At 49.1% G+C, this 22504-nt stretch overlaps 1 protein-coding gene and 1 long non-coding RNA gene across 5 annotated transcripts in view; one reads left to right on the top strand and one right to left on the bottom strand.

Annotated features, from left to right (window-relative positions):
• On the bottom strand, positions 1 to 9672 carry LOC122228192. Its single transcript, XR_006206467.1, has 3 exons — positions 9620 to 9672; positions 8743 to 8900; positions 1 to 249 (listed from the first exon to the last, which is right to left on the bottom strand). It is a non-coding gene; the product is annotated as an uncharacterized LOC122228192 (long non-coding RNA).
• A 185-nt stretch (positions 9673 to 9857) lies between these two features.
• CFAP74 (cilia and flagella associated protein 74) overlaps positions 9858 to 22504 on the top strand; it is a 64210-nt gene continuing 51563 nt past the window's right edge. For 2 of the 4 annotated variants that reach the window (XM_042951701.1, XM_042951698.1), the window contains exons 1-4: positions 10139 to 10299; positions 19532 to 19617; positions 21539 to 21623; positions 21741 to 21878. In XM_042951701.1, coding sequence (XP_042807635.1) covers positions 19551 to 19617; positions 21539 to 21623; positions 21741 to 21878 — 290 coding nt within the window. In that variant the 5' untranslated portion in view covers positions 10139 to 10299; positions 19532 to 19550. Of the gene's footprint in view, positions 9943 to 10138; positions 10311 to 19531; positions 19618 to 21538; positions 21624 to 21740; positions 21879 to 22504 lie in introns of those variants that run through there. The other 2 variants (XM_042951699.1, XM_042951700.1) reach the window with 2 other exon arrangements.

The raw sequence follows: 22504 nt of genomic DNA, 5'->3' as shown, positions 1-22504 counted from the left end.
ACGTGGTAGCAAACATTAAACACAAATTAGCATTCCTAACAACAAAGGCTGTCAGTCCAGTGGGGAAAACATTCCACTTTGGATAGAGCCACACAGAATCAACCACATAGAAACTCTCGGGGAGCCTCTGGGGGGAAGGGGGTCCCGCTGGAAGCTGGGGTGAGGCTGCCCCCCAAACTCTGTAACAGGAAGACACTGTGCTTCCCTCACCTCTCGCTGGTCCTCCGTGCTGGTCCTCTGGACAGGACGCTGGAAAAATAAAAACAGTAATCTTTTTTATACTTAATATTCAATTACCTTCATCAAACTTCCTCAAGAAAACCCCACACACAGATCAATGTTCATTTAGCCAATATTAGTAGGATTATCCAGCCTGCTGCATGCCAAGTATTCGTCTAGATGTTGGGTGCGAAGAAGATATAAAAGGTCCCGATCCCCACTGAGCTCCCCTTCTAGAGGGTGGAAGACGGACCATTAGTAAACGAATAAACCATTGTGAAGGATGAAATGCCTGCTGTGAAGGGGGACAGTTAGGGCAGTCAGGAAAGACCTTGTGGTGAGGTAATATTTTAGCTGAAACTTGAATTATATCCTATCCCTCCTGGAGCAAAAGCCAGCCACATCAAGGCCCAGGTAAGTGCTCTAGGTAGAGAACAGAAAATGCAAAGGTCCTGGGGTGCCTGGCTAGCTCAGTCGGTGGATGTGCAACTCTTAGTCTCTGGGTTGTGTGTTTGAGCCCCACATTGAGTGTAGAGATTACTTTAAAGTTCTTTTTTAATTAAAAAAAGAAAGAAAGAAAGAAAGAAAATGCAAAGGTCCTGAGGCTGGAATGAGCCAGTAAGTTCAAAAAGAGACAAAGGCCAGTGTGGGCTGTGACAGAAGACGTGAGGGAGGGGAGGCAAGTAAGGCGGGGGGGCTCCAGGTCAGGTCGGGCATGGCCTGTGGGGTTGTGGCCTGGATCTAGGTTCTGTTTCATTTCATTTCATTTTCCATCAGTTTTGTTGACATACAATTTACATATAATAAAACGCACCAACTTTAAGTATACAATTTTATGGGTTTTGAGCTATGCGTAGGATTGCATAGCCACCATCTCGATCAAGACATTACACCTTTCCACCAGCTTAAGATGTTCCCTCCTGCCCCTTTGCGGTCAATCTCCCCCCGGCCCTGGTCCCAAGTGACCACTAGCGTCTGCTTTCTGTCACTCTAGTTTTGTTTTTCTAAAGTATAATACAAATGGCACCCCACAGCATGAGGTCAGTGGTGGCAGTCTCCTAAGTGATCCATGCCTCCTGATACTGGGCAACCCCTTCCCTGGCGTGGGACCCGCATCCACGGACTTGTTTCAGTGATAGGTCAACAGTGACAAAACATCACTCCCAGGATCAGCTTGTAAAAAAACTGACTTGGGTCTAGCTGGCGCTCCATTTGCTCACTTTGAGGAAGCCAGCAGCCATGTTGAGAGCCGATATGGCAAGAGGCTCAGCGGGCCGGGAACGGGGGACTGTCAGCCCCTGGTCCAACAGAGCTGACAAACCTCTAGATGACTGTGGCCCTGGCCAATATCTTGGTCACAGCTTTGTGAGAGACAGAGCTGGGACCCCGACCTACAAAAGCTGGTGATAACTATGCTGTTTTATCCACCCTGTCCCTGGCCGTTTGTTACACAGCATGAATTCCTAGCACAGTAGTAACAAAGTAGACTTCTTTCACTTAGTACGATGTTTGAGATTCACCCACATAGTAGTGTGGATTGGATGTTTGTTTTTTTACTGCTGAGGAGTGTTCCTTTGTATGAATATACCCCAGTTTGCCTCAACCCACCTGCTGATGGACATTCGGGCTGTACCCAGTTTCCATCTATTTGGAGTACAGCTGCTTTGAACGCTCAAGTGCAAGTCTTTGTGTGGTCACACATTCTCATTTTCTTGGAATAAATACCTACTTCTAGGATTGTGGGATCTTAAGGGGAATGTATGTTTATGAGAAACTACCAATCTATATTGGTGTGGCTGTACCATTTTGTATTCCCACCAGCGAGGGATAAGATTTTAAGATGCTCTGCTTCCCTATCAACATGTGCTTCGCAGTCTTTAATTTTGGCCATTTTTGTAACTATGTAGAGACATCTCATCGTGGGTTTAATGTGCATTTTCTTAATGACTGTTGACACTGAGCATCTCTTCATGTGCTTCTTCAAATCTTTTGTCAAGATTTAAAAATGAGATCGTTGGTCTTCTTATTGAGTTGTAAGAGTTCTTTGTATATTGTAGATACAAGTGCTTTGTTGGATGTATGTTTTGCAAATACTTCCTCCCAGTCTGAGCTTATCTATTCATTTTTCCTCCCTTTTTCTTTCTTTCTTTCTTTCTTTCTTTCTTTCTTTCTTTCTTTTTTTCTTTTCTTTTCTTTCTCTTTCTTTCTTTCTTTCTTTCTTTCTTTCTTTCTTTCTTTCTTTTGACAGAGAGAGAGTGCATGAACACATGCAAGCAAGCAGGGTGGGGAGGGGCAGAGACAGAGAATCTCAAGCATGCTCCACATTCAATGCAGAGCCCGACACGGGGCTCAATCTCACGACCCTGGGATCATGACTTGAGCCAAAATCAAGAGTCAGATGCCCAAGTGACTGAGCCACCCAGGTGCCCCATTGTCTATTCATTTTTTGCAACTATTCTTTCAAGAGGTAAAGGTTGGGTATGTATGTATGTATGTATGTATGTATGTATGTTTGTATGTTTGTATGTATGTATGTATGTATTTTGAGACAGAGAGAGCACGAGCAGGGTAGGGGCAGAGAGGGAGAGACAGTATCCCGAGCAGGCCCTGCACTGTCTGCAGAGTCCAACTCACAAACCTTGACCTGAGCCGCAATCAAGAGCTGGACATTTAACCGACTGAGCCACCAAGGCGCCACAAAGTTCTTAATCTTGATGAAATCCATTTTGTCAATTTTCCCTTATAGCTCATGCTCCACCTGGGTCCCCCTTTTCTAAGTGGCCTGGGAGCTTTCTCCAGGCAAGAAGTTGGGATCCCCAAAGGGCTCACCTAACTTGCTTCCATCTCTCAGGGATCATTGTCCTTAATTCCCTGGTGTCCAAAAACCTGACAGCTGATGTCACTTTGTATATACATATTTTGTTCAGTTTCTTAGTCGTTTCAGGCAGGAAGGTAAATCTGTCTCTGTTACGCCATCTCAGTCAAAAGCAGAAGCTTGCCGTCATTTAAAAAAAATTTTTTTAATACCAGCTTTATTGCCATATAATTCACATGCCATAAACTTGCTTTCACTTTTCAAAGCTGTTCTGAGTACAGAAGTTTCAATGGTCAGAGGTTTTTATTTGTTTTTCTTCTTTTCTCTCAGTGTCTTCGAGTTGTTGCCCCATTGTCCCTGGATGGCGTGGTTGCTCTCACTCAAAAAGATTATTGACGTCACTTTGTTGCTCTGTATGCAATGCATTTTTTCTCTGAGCGTTCTAAAGAGTTTTTCTTTAATTCTCATTTTCATCAATTTGATTATGATGTGCCCTGGTGCGATTTTCCTATATTTATTCTGCTTGAGGTTTGTTGAGCTTCTTGGATCTGTGGGCTTATTGTTTTCATCAAGTTTGGAAGATTTTCAGCCACTTTGGCAGCAAGTTTCCTATCCCCTGGGGTCCTTGCCAGGGTATTAAATCCATATCCTGAGAGAATGCCTTACGTCAACAGACTCTCCCTTTTATAGTCGCATGTTTGGCCCCCTGATCAAGCACCTTCAAAATCCATTCCGTGGCTCATTCTTGCAGCTCCTTTGGCAGATAGCCCCTGTTAGCCTTAAAAATAAAACTTCCAGTTACCTTACCAGCAAAAGATAGGTTTATCGGGGAATAAAAGAGAATTGACACGTGGGCAAGCAAACTACAGCAAAACCGCTGGTGAGTCCAAAGAGCAAAGGGGAGGCGGACTCGTTTAAAGAGCAAAGAGGGGGAACGTAAGTTGGGCCGGCGGTTATAGGCAAAAAGTCCAGGGGAGCAAACTAGGAGTTTGAAGTGAAGTGTCTTCTCATTGGCTGGGCTGTGAGAGTCTCCCATTGGCTGGGCTTGTTGGTCTCTCATTGGCTGGACTTGGCGATCGTCTCTCATTGGCTGGGCTGTTGCTGGGGTGATAAGTAAAGCCTTTCTTCCTGCAGGTGGAGTAGCCTGAAGTAGCATCCACCCGCAGGGTCCCTCTCTTCTTGGGTGAGCAGTTGATGAGGAGTGGTAGGGCCTGAGAGCGCCCCCTGCATAACCTCCCAGCTACATTTTAGTGATTTTTTTCTGCTACTAATTTTCACACCCCTTTCTCTCTTATCAGGCCCAGCATTTATTTAATGAGGCTATGCTACGACTTTTCCCCAGTTGTCCGGCTAGCAACCAGGAGGGGGTGGGGGTGCAGATACTGAAAGGGACCTTGTTGTCTTGTTTTCGAAGCCTCTACAGAATCTTCCCATAAGGGAATGCTAGCTCTTCCTGGTTAGGGGTGAGCAACCGTTGCAGGCTCTAAAGTTTCAGAAAAGTCTGAGGAGCCAAAACCTTTCGGGGCATCCACCCAGATATACTCATCGGATGTGTCAAGGTTTTCCCAACCAGGACCCTGACCTTGGCATTGCAAAGCTACCTTGACTGAGATTCAAGGCAGCTCTATTTTTAATTTTTTGAGGAAACTTCATGCTGTTTTCCATAGTGCTTGCATCGATTTACATGTCCACCAAAGTGCACAAGGATTCCGTTTTCTCTACGTCGTCGCCAACTCTTGTTAATTCTTGTCTGTTTGATAGTAGCCATTCTAACAGGTGTGAGGTGATAGCTCAGTGTGGTTTTGATTTGCATTTCCCCAATGATTAGTGATGTTGAGCATCTTTCAATGTACCTGTTGGACATCTATATGTCTTTGTCTTCCTTGGGACAATGTCTATTCAAATACTCTGCCCATTTTTTTTTTTTTTTAATCGTCAAATGGTTAACATACAGTGTAGTTTTGGCTTCAGGAGTAGATTCCCATAATTCATCACTTACAGACAACACCCAGTGGTCATTCCAACAAGTGCTCTCCTCAATGCCCATCACCCATTTTTCCCACCCTCCCAACCTCCCACCCACATCAACTCTCAGTGTCTCTGTATTTAAGAATCTCTTATGGTTTCCCTCCCTCTCTGTTTGTATCTTATTTTTCCTTCCATTCCCCTACGATCATCTGTTAAGTTTCTCAAAATCCACATATGAGTGAAATCATCTATCTGTCTTTTCTGACTGAGTTATTTCACTTAGCATAATATACTCCAGTTCCATCCACGTTGTTGCAAATGTACTCTGCCCATTTCTTAGTTGGATTGTTTGGATTTTTTGCTATTGAGTTGTGTGAGTTCTTTATATATTTTGGACATTAATCCTTTACCAGATACATGATTTGCCAATATTTTCTCCCATTCCATAGGCTGCTTTTTATTTTGTGGATGGTTTCCTTTGCTGTGCAGGTGTTTAGTTTGATATAGTCCCGCTTGTTCATTTTTGCTTTTGTCACCTTTGCATTTGGTGTCAATACACTTACTTTCAGTTATTTGCTAACTGTCTCCAACTTCTCAGATCCCTGGACGGGGTGCCAGTGCCAGCCAGCATCAGCGAGATCATCGTGCTTGCATGTCTCTGTCACCCTCCCAAACAGACATCCTTCTCAGTCACTGTACTAACCACTCTTCTCCCAATTTATTCCTGGTGAAAATGTTGCCAGTGGGCTGCCTCCTTGTTCAAGGCGTCCACACACTATGCAGGATGAGCTGCTCATTACCAGCTGGGCAGCGAGTGATCTAGTTACAAATCCCCACCTCACCATCCACTTTCTCAGACCATTGCTGCTACCAACTCTGTTAATTTGGGTCCTCTCGTAAGCATACCGTGAGATGGCATTCAGAATGCAAGAGATTCATTGGGGGCTCATGGCTATGAAAGATCAGGAGTGGGGGTGGGGAGTGAAATTGGGCCGAGGAAGTCGGCAGACTGCAATACTGATCTGAAGCCTGTGAATGGAAAGTGGGAAGAAGTAGGATCGGGCAGAGAGAATCTAACTCTAATGCAAATCTAACGAAGTTTGGGCCAACCCAAAGGAAGGGGTTGGAGGAACTCTGGCGCAGAGATTGTCCATTAGAGGAGTCCTGGGTTGATGGGTATGGTCCACCTAGAGCCCCCGCCATGCTCCATCTCTGACCAGAGACGACCCAGAAAGAGAGTGAACTCAGCGTACTGAACCTGGCGGGCAGCCAGCTGCACTCTTAGCAGCTGAATGCAAATTCTCTCTGGAAGGGAGATCAGAGTGGAGCCTCCTCCATGGCTGGCTGCTACCACAGAATAGTCACTTAGTATCCTAGCATCTGTCAAAGATGATCAATGAAGATTTTATTTTTTTAATGCGCTCATGGATATTAACACATTTGCCGTGCTTCAATCTGTTATATTTATTTTTCTTTTTGATACTCAAATTGTCCTTACTTTGGCTGGTGGGAGCGCCTCCGGCTAGCGAATCCTCTGATGCGATGCTAGTCTCACTGATAATTTCCTTGCTTTCTGTTGATAAGAGGCTCCAGGACCATCTTGTGTGGGTTTTTTTTTTTTTTTTTTGATGTTTATTTATTTATTATGAGGGAAAGACAGTGCCTGTGCAAGTGGGGGAGGGGCAGTCTGGAATCCCAAAGCAGGCTCCACACTGTCTTCACAGAGCCCAACACAGGGCTCAAACCCACAAACTGGGAGATCATGACCTGAGCCGAAATCAAGAGTCAGGTGCTTAACCAACTGAGCCCCCCCAGGCACCCCCATCATGTGTGCTTTCTGCCTCAGATCTGAAATCAGTCATCTTCCTATGAAGCTATGGTTTGTTTTGGTGGGAAATGGCATGCAGGGACAACAATCTGGGTGCTAAGAGCGCTCGCTTGTCCTGAATTGGTTTGTTTTTAGACCAGTGCAGCCCGGGAGAACAATGAGAACTTTTTATATCTGCCCTAATATAGCAGCTACTAGCCACACGGGGCTATTGAACGCTTGAAACCAAGAAATGGAATTCTTAATGTTATTTAATTACAATGTTTTTCTTACAGTAAGATATACACGACATAAATGTTACCTTTTTAACCACTTTTAAGTGTACAGGTCACAACATTGTGCACATTCACATTATTTGCGAGCATCACCACCGCCCATGGCCAAACCCCTTCCATTTTCCCAAACTGAAACTCTGCCCCATTAAACACTAACTCCCCATTTCACACCCACCCCCACCTCCTAGCAACCACTGTTCGACTTCCTGTCTCTGCGAATTTGACTACTCCATGTACCTCATATAAGTGAAATCAAACAATATTTGTTCTTTTGTGTCTGGCTTTTTTCACTTAGCAGAATGTCTTCAAAGTTTACCCATGTTGTACGTGTCAGAATTTCCTTTCTTTTTATGGCTAAATAGTCTATTATATCTATATATACATATCACATTTTGTTTTTCCATTCTTCCACTGATGGACATTTGGGCCGTTTCCACCTTTTGGCTATTATGAATAACACTGCCAAGAACATTGGTGTAAAGATGTCTGTTCAAGTATTTAATTTTAATTAATTTAAAAATTTAATTTATTCATTTTTGAGAGACAGACTGTGAGTGGGGGAGAGGCAGAGAGACAGAGACACACACACAGAATCTGAAACAGGCTCCAGGCTCTGAGCTGTCAGCACAGAGCCTGACACAGGGATCAAACTCACCAACCGTGAGATCATGACCTGAGCCAAAGTCGGACGCTTAACCGACTGAGCCACCCAGGCTCCCCTTTTTAATTTGATTTTCAATTTAAATAGCCACATGTGTCCAGTGGCTACCATATTGGACAGTTCTAGACCTTTCCACTGGATAGAGCTAAGAAATACATTTCTAAAAGATATTAAGTCATACTAATATGTCCCACTGAAATCCAAGATTACAGGTTTTTAATTTATTTTCCATCTCTTCTCTCAAGCTAAAAGCATTGATATTCAAAAGCATCTAATATTTAAAAAAAAAATTTTTTTTAACGTTTATTCAATTTTGAGAGATAGAGACAGAGCATGAGTAGGGAAGGGGGAGAGAGAGGGAGACACAGAATCCAAAACAGGCTCCAGGCTCTGAGCTGTCAGCACAGAGCCTGACGTGGGGCTTGAACTCACAAACTGCGAGATCCTGACCTGAGCCAAAGTTGGATGCTCAACCCACTGAGCCACCCAGGTGCCCTTATTGGCTCCTAATATTAACCACACTACTTAACTGCTCTATCCCACTTTACACAATTCCAAAATAGCAACAGCAATATTATGACCAAGACCGGGATTAATGCAAACAGTTTGAGATTTCTTTGCAGCTCTTTTTGCCATTACTACTTATGTACAAAGTGTTGGGTTTTAATGTCACTTGAATTATTTTCTGTGTGGTTAAGCCCCCAACCTGACATACCGTTAGGATCATTTGTTTCATTTTGCTTCCGATTTTTAGGAATTGATTTACTTCTGGCTTTGTCATTACACAGTTCCAAAGCCAAAGGGACAAGCACATGTGGAGAAATCTAGTTTCTGCACACACCTCACCTTCCTGACCCTGGTGGGTAACCGTTTGTACGTTACTTTTCAAGGTAGGAAAATAGCCATGTACGTTCTTATTGCTTCTACCCCTTCTTAGTAAAATACCATACACGCTGTTCTGCAACTTTATTATTACCTTGCTTAACAATACGTTCCGAGGGCCACTCTGGGACAGAACATGGGAGCAGTCTTTCACAGCTGCTCCAGGGCGCGGCTGCACACCTTCCCGACACCCTCTTCCCGCAGCTCCTACTGGTGAACACTGGACTGTTTCCAGTCTTTTGCTCTCCTTTCCTTGTACAGTAGAAAGCGTATTGATGGTTAATGTGGAAAGGCCCAGAAAGGCAAAGCTGGGGAGAAAGAAGCCCCGCCATGTCGCCATGTGCGTGCGTGGGGAAGAGAAGTAGAATTTCTGGTAAAGGGGCTACCACCGGGGGCTGATACGGTGACTTCGGTCTCCCCCTGAGGTCCCTCACTCTGAGCAGGGAGAAGCCCTGGCCAACACCAGCGGGCGAGGAGGGCGCAGGAGCGTGCTGCCACCGGCTGGCTCCCACCGTTCCCACCTTTGCTGCGCTTTTCGCGAGGCTTGGTGGCCCTGATGGATCGTCTTCCCTGCACAAACTTAAAGGACTTCCTGGACCTCACTGTGGCACCAGGAGGCAGGGATCAAAGCCAGCACGCGGCTAGCGGGGCCAGCCACCTTGCAAGTCACATGCAAGTCTCTGCAAAGGCAGAGGTGCACCCACGCCCTCGGGTGGCCGGACGCCCCCTGCGTGGCCTGGCGGGAGGTGCCCTTCGTCACACACACCCCCGCGCCAGGCAGGTCGCCTGACAGGAAAGGCGGGCAGGAGTTACGGTATAACGGCGACCTCGGGCCTCGGGGGACGGGGGAAGGAGGGGAGCGAGGCGAGGCTCGATTCCGCTCCAGCGCAGCCGGCACGTTGTGCCCGCTCTCCCCACCCCCCCCCCTCCTTGCGCAAAGCAGGGGAAATGCCGATTTTTCGTGAACACACCTATTTTTTAGGGTGTACAGCCCGTCCGAACTTAGGTTGCCTTGGGCCAAACCCAGAGCGCCGACCCGGTGCCGGGTCCGGTCCTCCCAGCGGCGCCGTCCTCTCCGAGCCCCTCCGCACGCGGCCTGCATCCCGGGCGCACTGCGCTTGCGCGGGGCGCGCCGGACAGAACCATCGCGAGAACGGGGGTTGCGTGCGGCGCGCGAGCTCCCCCGCCGCGTGGGGCCGCCCGTTGCCATGGAGCCGCCCGCCGCCGACGCCGACGCGGAGCTTCGGAGGAGCCGCAGTGCCAGCCGTTCCGACCCGCTCCGGTCGGCAGAGAGGTGGGTCCGTCCGCCGCGTAGCCCCTCGGACGCGGCCCAGCGCCCTCGCCGCCCAACTCCTGCCGGGCCGGCGCCTGCTGCGGCGGGTCTCGGGGGCCCTGCGCCCGGCGGTGCGCGCCCGCCGCGTGTGGTCGCCGCGCCTCCGCCGCGGCGGTGAGCGGACCTCGGGCGGGGTGGGAGGGCGCCCTGCGGAGTCCCCAGGGCCTCCCGACTCGGTTCTGCAAAGGATAACCGGGTCTGGGAAGCGGGAGGGCCTCCGCTCCGACGTCGTCCACCAGCGGATACTCGTTTATCCGCTCGCAGTTTTGGCTTGAGCGAGCCTTCCTTGAACGTGTGCAAGGACTGGGCACCGAGCAGGTGAGGAGCAGGTGAGGACTGGGCACTTATTAGGTGAGGGACAGATGAGGAGCAGGTGCCGAGCAAGTGAGGGGGCAGGTGAGGGACAGGTGAGGGGCAGGTGGAGGAGACTGGACGCTTATCGGGTGAGGGGCAGGTGAGGGGCAGGTGGGGCCTGGGCGCCGAGCACGTGAGGAGCAGGCCCCAGTCTGGTCTGCAGCAGCCCAGAAGACTCCCGCACTCACTCTCTGGGGGTAAGCCGTGCGGAAATTCATGAGCACAGCGTACACATTGGTTTTAAAGTGAACATCGGTGGCGACCCCCCAAGTCCAGAAATAAAAGCGTGTTGGCACCGCACAAGTCAACCCACCCCTCTCCTGCCTGGCAGACCTCCCCCCAGGACCATGAGCTGGTTTGTGAGTCTAACTCCCTTGCTTTTCTCTAGGTGTCCCACCTATGTGTGCATTCCTAAGCAATATAATTAAATTCCACATGTTGTTAAACTTCATATAAATGGAATGATACGGTGTATATTCTTTTTCAATTTTGAAACAACCCCACGTTGGCATAAAAGTTGCAAGTTGAGCACCAACAATCTTCCTTTTCCTGAAGCATTTGAGAACAAGTAGCTTGCATGAAGCTTTATCACCACCACCGTACTTTTGACTATCTCCTACCTGCAAGGGCCCTCTCGGGCATGACCATGGTCCACGTGACCATCAAGGTCAAGAGAGTCACATGGATGTGTCACTACTGCTGGTCCTCAGCCCAGTCAAACACATTTGACAGTTGATCCTGTAAAGTCACAAAAGCAAAAGGACTCAGTCTGGGACGTCGCACAGCACTCGGTCATCATAGTGACTTAGTGTTTGTTCGGTGTCTTTCGGTCCACAGCATTCCCCAGCCTTTCTTTGGCCCCCATGACCCTGACACCTTTGATGGCTGCAGGCAGTGACTTTGTAGAAAGCTCTTCCATTTGGGTTGTCTGATGTTTCCTCAAGATTAGATTCGCATTATGCATCCTTGGCAGAAAAGTCACAGAATTTATGCACAACTTTCTTCATCCCATTCCATCCTGTCAGGTGGCTCATGGTGGCCCATTTGTCACATTACAGATGATGTTTGCCTTGATCACTTAATTAAAGTGGTGTCTGCCAATGTCTCCGCTGGGAAGTTACTTTTTCCCTCTGTAATGAACGCGTATTTTGTTGGGAGATACTTTGAGGCTAGTGGCCGCGTCACCCTTCCCAGGCTTGAGCTGGGCGGCTCACCGCGGGCCCCCCCTCCACCCTGCTTGGGCTCTGATGCCCTTCTCAGGGCTGCCTTCCTCCTACTCAGGCCCTGACAGCCAGCTCTGGGCCACCCCGGGTCCTGCTTTGCCTGCCCCTCCTGGGGAACCTAGTCCGGAAGCTTCCAGAGGGGAGAAGGGTGTGCGCTGTGCACCATCTTCCCCTCAGCCGTGTGGAAGAGGTGCACCCGCTCTGTGACACGGCGCCAGCTCCTTCCTCGTTACCATCCAGCGCTCTGTAGGCCGGATCACGCTGTCGGTGTTTTCTGCTGTTGGTGGCCATGGGGCTTTGTTCCCAGAGTTGTTGCTGCTCTCTGAGGTCGTGTTATGTCTCCTGTTGTTTAAGTCTGTGATGAATTAAATTGTGTTTCTTCAGGGGGAAAAAAAAAAATCATAGGTTGAAGCTCTAACCCCTGGCATCTCAGAATGTGACCTCATTTGGGAATAGGGTCACTGGGGATGGAATTCAGTAAGATGAGGTCACACTGGAGGAGAGTGGGCCCCTGATCCCATATGTCAGGCGTCTTTATACAAAGGAGGTATTTAAGGGGTGCCTGGGTGGCTCAGTAGGTTGAGCGTCTGACTTGGGCTCGGGTCACGATCTTGAGGTTCATGAGTTTGAGCCCCGCGTCGGGCTCCGTGCTGCCAGATTCTGTGTCTCCCTCTATCTCCGCCCCTCCCCCGCTCATGCTCTGTTTCTCTCTCCTTCCAAAATAAATAAACATTTAAAAAAAAAAAAAGAGGTATTTGAACGTAGATGTGCACTCAGAGCATCACACGGAGGTTGGCGTTGCCCTGCCACAGGCCAGGAACTCTCGGAACCTGGGAGGGAGGCCTGGGACAGACCCTGCTGTAGTGCTTCAGAGGGAACGAGGCCCTGCCGGCACCTTGATGTCAGATTCCTGGCCTCCGGAAGTGTGAGAGAATACACTTCCGTTGTCCTCAGACGCCCGGTGTGCCACACTTGTGCTGTGACGGCTCCGGGACACGAGCATAACGGCTGAGACTTTCCGTAGGGCACACACCTAGGAGAGGAACCGCTGAGTCAGAGAGTAGGGGGCGCAGAATGGTGCCCAGAGAGATCCATGACCTGATCCTTGGAATTTGGGAATATGTTAGATGACCTAGCAGGGGAACTGAGGTTGTTACCCAGGTGTCTGGAGATGGGGAGATTGTCCTGGATTATCCACATGTGCCCAGTGCAGACACAGGGTCCTCAGAAGTGGGACAGGGAGGCAGGAGAGAGAGAGTCGGGGGCCCCAGGAGAAAGACCACACTGACGCTGCTGGCTTTGAAGGCGGTCCAGTGGGCCCAGGAGTGTGCGTGACCTCTGGAAACAAAAATCCTCCCTAGAGCGTCCAGGAGGGAACGCCGTCCTGCCCACACCTTGATTTTCACCCAGTGAGACTCATTTCAGAATCCGACGTCAGAATCGTAAGGCAGTAAATCTGTGAAGTCCCTGGATTTGCGGGAAGTTGTCGCAGCCGCGGCGGGAGAGCCGCACGGAGGCGCGCGCTCGTTAACTCTACCGGGTGACGCCGGACTCTCCGGAAGTAATTGTCCCCGCTCTCGCTCCCACGCTCCCACCATGGCCGGGTGAACGTTCCCGCTGCCTCACTCACGCACCTGCCACTGTCGGGCTTGTGATGTCTTACCAAGTGTGATGACCACGTAACGATAGGAGATTGTGACTTTAACTTTCGTTTCCCTAATTACAGATGAGGTTGGACAATTGTTGTCGTCGTTGTTGTTGTTCATTACCAAGAAGTAGTTTATCGTCCAAAGCACGACTTGGCTAAGAGTTAAAGGGAAACACTCTTAATAATGCCAGGAAGACAGGCATGAAGTGGGGCACGCGGTCACACTGGACACATGGCTGCCCCACTTCCTGGCCATTTGAATGCCCTCAATGGTTAAGTGCCTGTGTGAGTCCTGCCATTGCCCCCGGACTGCCACCTTCTTTACTGATTTGTGGGTAATCCTTGCGTGGTCTTGATGGAGGACCTTTAGGATAATGTGTTGAATTTATCTTCTGGCTTGTAACTTTTTTCTCACTCTCCCGAGGCCATCATCTGAATGAAAGTTTTTAATTTAAATGTACGTGACCACCTGCCAGCTTTTCCTCTCATGGCTAATGACTTTGGTGTCCTGTGTAAGAAACCCTGGAGGCGCCTGGGTGGCTCACTCGGTTGAGCATATGACTTTGGCTCAGGTCACGATCTCACGGTTCGTGGGTTTGAGCCGGTAAATACAGCTCCAACGGCTGAAGACTCACTTTTCGCATAACTGCAAAATCATCATCAACGCCAACAAAATTAACGTGAATTTCTTAATAAAATCTAATGCCAATTTGTGTTCACTCTCCCACATGATCTCAAAAACGTCTTTTACAGTTGCTTCCAGACAGGACCCCCACACCGCAGGAGGTGGACTTTTGTCTTCCGGACCTTTTCACTTAAAAAGGCCTCCCGGTCCCCCTTTCCTCCATGACACCCACTTGTTGAAGTGTCAGGATCATCTGTTCCGTTTATTATTTAGGCCTCCTTTGCCGTCACCCGGTGAGGCTCCGTCATTTCCTCCTTAGCGGTCCTGCACGCCTTTTGTTGCGTTTGTCCTTACGCAGTTCGTATTTTTTGATGGAATTGTAAATGGCAGCTTTTCCAAATCTTTGATAAATGGGAATATATTTGGTTTTTATTATTGCATTTATATCTAACGACATTACGACATCGTCTCAATAACTTTCATGAGGGAGGTCTGTATACGCATTTGGATTTCCTATGTACACGGCTATGTTATCTGAAAACATTGCCATTTCTGAATGCCTTTTTGGTCCTTTTACCCCTAAAGGTTCTAGCTGGGAGGCAGGAGTGCCAGTGGAAGGAAGTAGCTCAGCGAAGCCCTTGTTTTGTTCTCAGTCTTTTTCTTTTTTTAATTTTTTATTCACCTTTTGAGGGGGGAGGAGGGGCAGAGAGAATCCGAAGCAGGCTCCAGGCTCCAGCTCTCAGCATGGAGCCTGACGCGGGGCTCGAACCCACGAACTGTGAGATCACGGCCCGAGCCGAAGTCGGACGCTTAACCAGCTGAGCCACCCAGGCACCCCTGTTTTCCGTCTTAAAAGAACATTTTTAACGTCTAGGATGATGTGTGATGTCTCCTGTACATTGTCGGCAGCGTGTAGCCTTTGTTACAGTAAAGGAGACTGTTCCTAATGTAAGATTGCCAAGTTTTTTTTAAAGCATAAGTGGCATGTTGAAGTTTATCAATACTTTTTCCCCACACTTGTCGAGTTGATCATATAATTCTCTTCCTTCGGCCTGTTACCGGGGTGAATTAAGCTGACTTCCGATGCTAAGTAAACGCGCCGTGGTCCTGAAGTTTTATGCCGTGTTGACACTGCGGATCCAGGCCAACGATGCCTCTCTCTGCATTTTCGTGTCTGCGCTCTGAGCGACAGGAGCTCCCCGTCTCCGGTCTCCGCTGTCGGTGTCGGGCTCTGGTGACGAAGGCTGCGTGAGCCCCACGAGAGAAGTCCGGACCTGCCTGTCCCTCCGGGAGGGGGTGCGTGTGAACCCAGTGGTCTGCGCCCAGCGTGTTTCCCACAACTGGATGGGGAAGCCTCTGAGCCTGGAGTGTTCTTCCTGGGAATGTATCTGACTGTTGATTGAGTTTCTTTTATGTTTATGGGACTTCGGAAGGTTTTTTTGGTCAAACGATTCTGATTAGTAATATTTCTCTAATAATTTGTCCGTTGTCTACATTTTCAAATTTACTGGCATAAAGTTGTTCGTGACTTCTTTAGTTTTTAATGTTTTCCTGACATATTTATCGATTTTAGTCTTTTAAAAATACAAACTCTTGGTTTCCAGGAACATGTCGATCACATACGTTCGTTTCTGTTGCATGAATTGTGAATATTTTCAATCTGCTTTCTTCCACTTTCTTTGGGTTCATCTCGCAGTTCTTTCTGTAGCCACTCGAACTGGATGTTTCGTGCATTAACTTTTAGCCTTTTCCTAATGCCGTATATGTGTGAAGTTCAGGAGTTTGCTCTGCGTGGGGTCAGCCGCGCTATGGTTGATTGGAGCTACTGTCCTTGTAACTCAGCTCAAAGTATTTTACTGTTTCCAGGAAGATTTTTTTCCCTTGACCCATGGGTTATTTAGAAGTATGTTTCTTATTTTCCAGAAACAGTTCTCTATTTGTTATTGATTTGGGCTGGTGACTTTTGGTCAGAGAACAAGCTTTTTATGATTGTTTTTACTGAGGAATAATTGGCATACGATATTAATATTGTGTTTGTTTCAGGTGCACCCCGTAGTGATTTGATATTGTACATTGCAGAGTCACCACCGTGACAAGTGTAGTCACCGTCTGTCACCACACAAAGCTGTCACAGTATAACTATGTTCCTTATGCTGTACAAAGCCTTGTACATTTTAGTCTTTTAAAATCTATTGAGACCTGCTTCGGGCCCAGGAGACGGCTTTTGTAAATATTCAGTGTGCCTTCAGGGAGCAGTTACAATTCTGTCTCTGGTATGCTCTCTGTATGTCTGTCACGTTCAGTTTGTTAATGATGGCGAGTGTCATTAATGACTTCTGCTATCTGCTTTTGTTATCAGTTCCTGAGAGCGGTGTGTGAAATTTTCCCACGAGAGTTTGCATTTTGACTTTTTGCTTGTTCTGTCGATCTGTGCCGTTTCCTCTGTGACTCCATTAGTGAACACGCGTGGATGTAAAATTGTCGCTTCGGGACGCCGGGGTGGCTCAGTCGGTTGAACGTCTGACTTTGGCTCAGGTCAAGGTCTCACAGTTCATGGGTTTGAGCCCTGCATCGAGCTCTGTGCTGACAACTCGGAGCCTGGAACCTGCTTTGGATTCTGTGTCTCCCTCTCTCTCTCTGCCCCTCTGCCACTTGCGCGCGCTCGCTCTCTCTCTCTCTCTCAAAAATAAATAAACATTAAAAAAATTTCAGTGCTTCTGTAAGCTTGTGTTTTAGATGTCTCTCCAGTAGTGGACAGTTAGATTTTTTGGTTGTCGCTATGGGTCTTTTAACCCAATTTAAAAGGAGACCTTTTTTTTTTTTTTTTTTTTTTTTGGTTACATCTTGGCCCTTTCACCTATTTACAATCTTGCCTTCACTTAGATTTTGACCTGATGATTTCTTACTTTCTAGTCAATTCTTCAAGGTTCTTAAGGCAATTAACATACAATTTTATGCAGCATTTGTGGTTATTTTTAGTGTGATGGCTGGCACGCTGGACGGCCACATGCCTAAAATGGAAATGGAAGTTCCAACTGCTTCTTACGCATGTTTTAGCAAATCTGTTTCCGATTCTACTTCATCCCCGTAGACACCGAGTTCTGGGGCCTTCCGCGGGCAGTGGGGCGCACGTGGGTTTTTATGGCTCCAGTTTTCCCCTGGAGGTCGGTCCATACCTCTGCCTGCAGGGCTGCTACCGCCTCACACTCCCGGCTTCTGTTTTGTTCAAACTGTTTATTCTCCCATTTGCCGCATCCTTGTAGATGCGTGTGTTGAAAAAACTGAATCCTTCTGCTGTGGTTTTAGTGAGAATTTAAGAGGCATCAGAGGCTCCCTGTCTGGAACTGCCATGTTTCACTGGACATTCAAAGTGCATGTGGTTCAGCGGCACCTGGTGGCTCAGTCTGTTGAGCGTGTGACTCTTGATTTCATCTCAGGTCATGATCTCGAGGTTCGTGAGATCGAGCCCCATGTCGGGATCTGCGCTGACAGCATGGAGCCTGCTTGGGATTCATTCTCTCCCTCTCTCTCTCTCTCTCTCTCTCTCTCTCTCTAAGTAAATAAATAAACATTAAAAAAAAAAAAAAGAAGTATCAGGGCACCTGGGGGGCTCAGTCGGTGAAGCGTCCGACTTCAGCCCAGGTCACGATCTCGCAGTCTGTGAGTTCGAGCCCCGCATCGGGCTCTGTGCTGACGGCTCGGGGCCTGGAGCTGCTTCGGACTCAGTGTCTCCCTCTCTCTCTGCCCCTCCCCCACTCGTGCTCTGTCTCTCTCTATCAAAAATAAAATGTAAAAAAAAATTTTTAAAAAGAAGTGTATGTGGTTTAATGTCATCTTAAATTTTTTTTTTTTCAACGTTTATTTATTTTTGGGACAGAGAGAGACAGAGCATGAACGGGGGAGGGACAGAGAGAGAGGGAGACACAGAATCGGAAACAGGCTCCAGGCTCTGAGCCATCAGCCCAGAGCCCGACGCGGGGCTCGAACTCACGGACCGTGAGATCGTGACCTGGCTGAAGTCGGACGCTTAACCGACTGCGCCACCCAGGCGCCCCTAATGTCATCTTAAATGGAACTGTGTGTGTGATGATCCACCTCGTATCAGGCTGCCGTCCGTCCGGGGGACAACTGAGCTGCGCTGTGATGAGCACGTGGAGTTCATGAGCGCGAGCAGAACAGACTCGGCCACTTTGTAAATATGTTCTAAAAGCTCTGCCATTCACAGATGGGGGGGGGGGAGGTTAATAGGTTTTCTCCAGTGGGAGGAATATTGTTGGCATTTGACAAGATGCCTTGAAATTTTGCCTCTCAGAACCGTAATGCGTGATTGTTTCTTTGCAGCATTTTTTAAAAGGAATCACTGGCCTTGACTTATTATTGATTCATCCAGGAAACATTATTAGGCTTTGAAAATATTTTTCAGTCAATTATTCCGAAGCAATTATCAAGTGAAACATGAAAGACAAATTCATCTACGATTGTAGCATCTCCTGCATAATATCAACATTCCGCACAGAGTTCTGGGCAGGCAGGCTCCTAAGGTCCCTCACATAACTTAAAGCGTGAGGGATGTTCTGAAATTCCTTAAGGGTTGCTTCTGACCTGCCCCGTAACACGTGACATGCTATATGGCACGCACATCCCGAATGTTCATTGGGGTGAGGTTTGATCATCACGTGTGCAACCACCGCGAGAAATGATGCGGAACATCCCCCACCCCACTGTGCCCCTCGCGCCCCTCCCACTCCTTGCCTTTGACCCCAGATCCGCAGCCGCCGGCAGGTAGTTTTGCCTGAACCGGGGTTTCCCGGTTCTCCTCCGTGCGTGGCTTCCTTCACCTCCGGCGAGGCTCCTGAGACACGCTCGTGCGCGTCCGTTCGGTTCCTTCTCGTTCCCGAGCAGCAGCACGTGCTCACGACGACGGGCGCTTGGGTTGTTTTCCGGCTGGGGGCCCTCTGGGTAAACACTCGTGTGCAAGGTCGTTTGAGGGATGTGTTCTGGTTTCTCCCGGGCACGTCCTGGAGGAGGATTTCCGGGTCACGTGCTGGGCCAGTGTTTGCATTTTTGATTTGGGGCGTTCTCACAGGTGTGCAGCAGTGTCTCATGACGGTTTTGCCTCACGTTTCCCCGGGGACTAATGCTGCTGCGCGAAGTGTCACGAGCTCGTTGGCCATTTGTGTATCTCCTCTTGCCATGTCTGTTCTAAAATTCCTGCCCCTTTTCAGTCGGAGTTTGGACTTTATGTTGTTGATGTTTCGGGGCTCTTTATATATTCTGGATATACGACTGTTGTCGGATTTCTCTGCTGCAAATATTTTCTCCTAGTCTGGGCTTGTCCATTTTCTTTTCTTCTGTTTTACAAAAGTTTATTTATTTATTTTGAGAGGGAGAGAGAGAGAGAGAGAGAGAGGGAGCGTGCGCAGGGGAGGGACAGAGAGAGAGGGAAGGAGGGAGAATCCTTAGCAGGCTCTGCACTGTCACCACAGAGCCCGTCATGGGGCTTGAGCCCACGAACCATGAGATCATAACCTGAGCCAAAATCAAGAGTTGGGTGCTAAACTGACTGGGCCACCCAGGTGCCCCTCATCCATTTTCTTAATGTCTTTTTGCAAGAGAAATTGTTAATGCGTATGAAATCCAATATGTATGTTTTTTAACTATGATCCTATTCATCTATACCTGTTACAATTTTTTTCGTAGCTAATTTCTGCTTCCCAAGATGGAAGAAGACGCTAACCGGTTCCCTAAGAAGGAGCTTTTGGACAATGTCCCGATTGTGGAAGATGGTAATAAAAGTCTTTTCACAGATAACAGGTGTTTTGGCAACAATGAAGATAAATGATGTGCTTTATGGTTTCCCTGAATTCCCTTTCTTTAGAAAGACTGTATCTTTTAGGCTTATTTTTTTCCCTCAAAGTTTATATCATTCTGTCTTTAGTTGAAAAAAAAAGATAAATTATGGCCGAGATTCTTGAAAGCGACAGAGTGTAGTTTTCTCGTTTCCAGCATCTCTATTGAGAAATAGGATGCCGTTTTTATCCCTTTGATTATGACCTGTTTTGGTTTTCTTTCCCTGGAAGTTTATAGATTTCAAAATAATCCGACAATCCAAGATAGGCCTTGATTTGGGCTAGGGCTGGACACCAGGCAAGACAGTCAAACCTGGACTAGTTTCCTTGGTTCTCCGTCTAACTGCAGCGCGGCTCGTTTCTCAGTTTCTGAGCTGTGGTGAGGTGAGGTGAGGTGAGGTGAAGCGTGAGGTGAGGTGTGGTGAGGTAGGTGGGGTGAGGAACTGTGAGGTGAGGTGTGGTGAGGTGAGCTGAGGTAAGTTGCCGTTAGGTGTTGTGGTTAGATGAGGTGAGGTGTGGTGAGGTGAGCTGAGGAGTTGTAAGGTGAGGTGATGTGTGGTGAGCTGAGGTGAGGTGAGGTGTGGTGAGGCCTGGTGAGGGGAGGTACAATGAGGTGAGGGGAGGTGTGGTGAGGTTTGTGTGTTGTGAGGTTTGTGAGGTTGGTGTGGTGAGGTGAGTGAAATATAGTGAGGTGAGTGTGGTTGGGTAAGGTGGGGTGAGGAGTTGTGAAGTAAGGTACAGTGAGGTGAGGTGAGGGGTGGTGAGGTACGAGATTGGTGAGGTAGGGTTTGATGAGGTGAGGTGAGGGGTGGTGAGGTGAGGAGAGGCGAGGTGCTTTGAGGTGAAGTGTGGTGAGGTGAGCTGTGGTGAAGTGTTGCAAGGAGAAGTGAGGTGTGATGTGCGTATGGTTAGGCAGGGTCAGGTGAAGAATTGTAATACGGGGTGCGGTGAGGTATGGTACAGGGAGGTGAGGTGACATGAGGCGTGATGACGTGAGGTATGCTGAGTCGAGGGTTGGTTAGGTAGGTGGGGTGAGGAACTGTGAGGTGAGGTAAGTTGTGGTCAGGTGTTGTGGTTAGATAGGTATGGTGTGGTGAGAGGTCAGGGAGGTAAGGTTTGATGAGGTGAGGTTGGGGAGAGGTGAGAAGAGGTGAGGTATGGCAAGGTGAGCAGAAGTGAGGTGAGGTGCTTTGAGGTGAGGTGAGCTGTGGTGAAGTGTTGTAAGAAGTGAGGTGTGGCGAGGTGGCGAGGTAAGTCGGATGCTTAGCCGACCGGGCCACCCAGGGGCCCCTCTGCCCTGTTCATTTTGATGCTCAATTTGTTCTAAATTTGGCCAGTAGGGCCCTTCCCACTTCTGTGTCCTCTCAAAATTCTTTAAGCACGACTGAGCCACCCAGACACCCGTATGTCAGTCACATGTTTTAATATCGAGTGTATTAAAAATTAAAGCTGAAAAACTTTTCATATGTATTCAGTGCAAATAGCAAAACCGAACCTGTCGTATGTAACGAAAAGGGTCTGGTTTGTCAGAAGACAGCTGGATTCCCGTTCGGTCGTGTTAGTCTGTTGTGACACGAGACGTCACGTGGACTTTGGGAAACTCCATTCTACACTTGTGAAATGAGAGTGAGAGGACAAATGACGTTTTAGTACTACTAGCAAAATAGTTTGGACTGAAGACGCTCCGAGAGAGTCCTAGGCACTCCCACCAGGGTTCCCCGGGCCGCGCTTTGACAACCGTTGCTCTAAGGCCATCAGCATCGCGCCTGCAGATGTGAGCTTGTCTAGGTTCGTCCCAGTGCTTCAGACTTGAACGTCTGCATCTACTTTGTGTTTTTTCTCTTGCCTGGATTTCTAGAAAGAGATGAACTAGAGGCTCCAGAGTTCCAGGTTGAATTTCTGCCTCCGGCAGCTGAGAAGGGCACCGACTCGGGAGGCCGCCGGTAACTACTCTGGGCGGGCCCCTTGCTCCCCGCACCCCAGCCTGGGCACCCTCGGCGGAAAGGTGGAGCCGGGCGGGTCGAACAGCGCGAGGGCAGCCGCTGTCCTTCCGCATGAAGCCCGGGGAACGCCGATGCTGACCCAAGTGGGAAGAAAACAGCCGCCCCAGCCAGGTTCCAGACTTGCGGCCTGCGGAGGACCTTGGGCCGCCTGGAGACGCTGCAGGAGGAGAAAGAGCTGCTCGTTCAGAAAACCAGGTGGGCTCGACGGCGACGGGGAGGGAGCGGCGGCAGGTGGGCGGGGCGAGCAGGGGGCGGGGCGGCCGTCGTGGGCGGGGCGACCCGTGCTCCGGAGGCTTCGGGCTCTGCCAGGCCTCCGACCCTGATGACCTCGGGGCCGGCCTCGATGGACGGATCTCCCCCTGCCCTCCTGGCCGTCACGTGAGACGTGCAGAGGGTGTCCCCGTTGGTCGTGCGGGGCCCGGGCCTCGCTGGTGGACTGCGTGGGGCTGGGCCTCGGGTCGGCCCGTCCTGCCCCGGGGTCCGCTCCGGCTTGACCCGCGCTAACACTGGTAGCGCATGTTCCCCAAACGTCCGCGAAGAGAAGGTCATACGGGGAAAGTGGAAAACACATGGTCCCCGCTGTGACCCACGTGCCCCTGCCCACCTTCGCCTGTGGGTTCTTTCCCTGTGGGTGCGTGTGCCTGTGATCTCTGTCTGCTGAGTTGTGTGACAGCCGCCTGCAGGCATCACTCCTGCCTACTTGTCCCCGGAGCAAGTAAAAACCTCCTTCCACCGGACCTCCGCACGGTTCCTCCCCTGAGGAAGTGAGCATCTCCCGGCCACGCAACCACGGCGGTTCCCTGCGTGTCCTCCAGGCTGGC

This window comes from Panthera leo, chromosome C1, assembly GCF_018350215.1.
Source record: "Panthera leo isolate Ple1 chromosome C1, P.leo_Ple1_pat1.1, whole genome shotgun sequence".
NCBI classification, from domain to species: Eukaryota; Metazoa; Chordata; class Mammalia; order Carnivora; family Felidae; genus Panthera; species Panthera leo.
The sequence above is the reverse complement of the archived record's forward strand: the minus strand, read 5'-3'. Positions and strand labels throughout refer to the sequence as shown.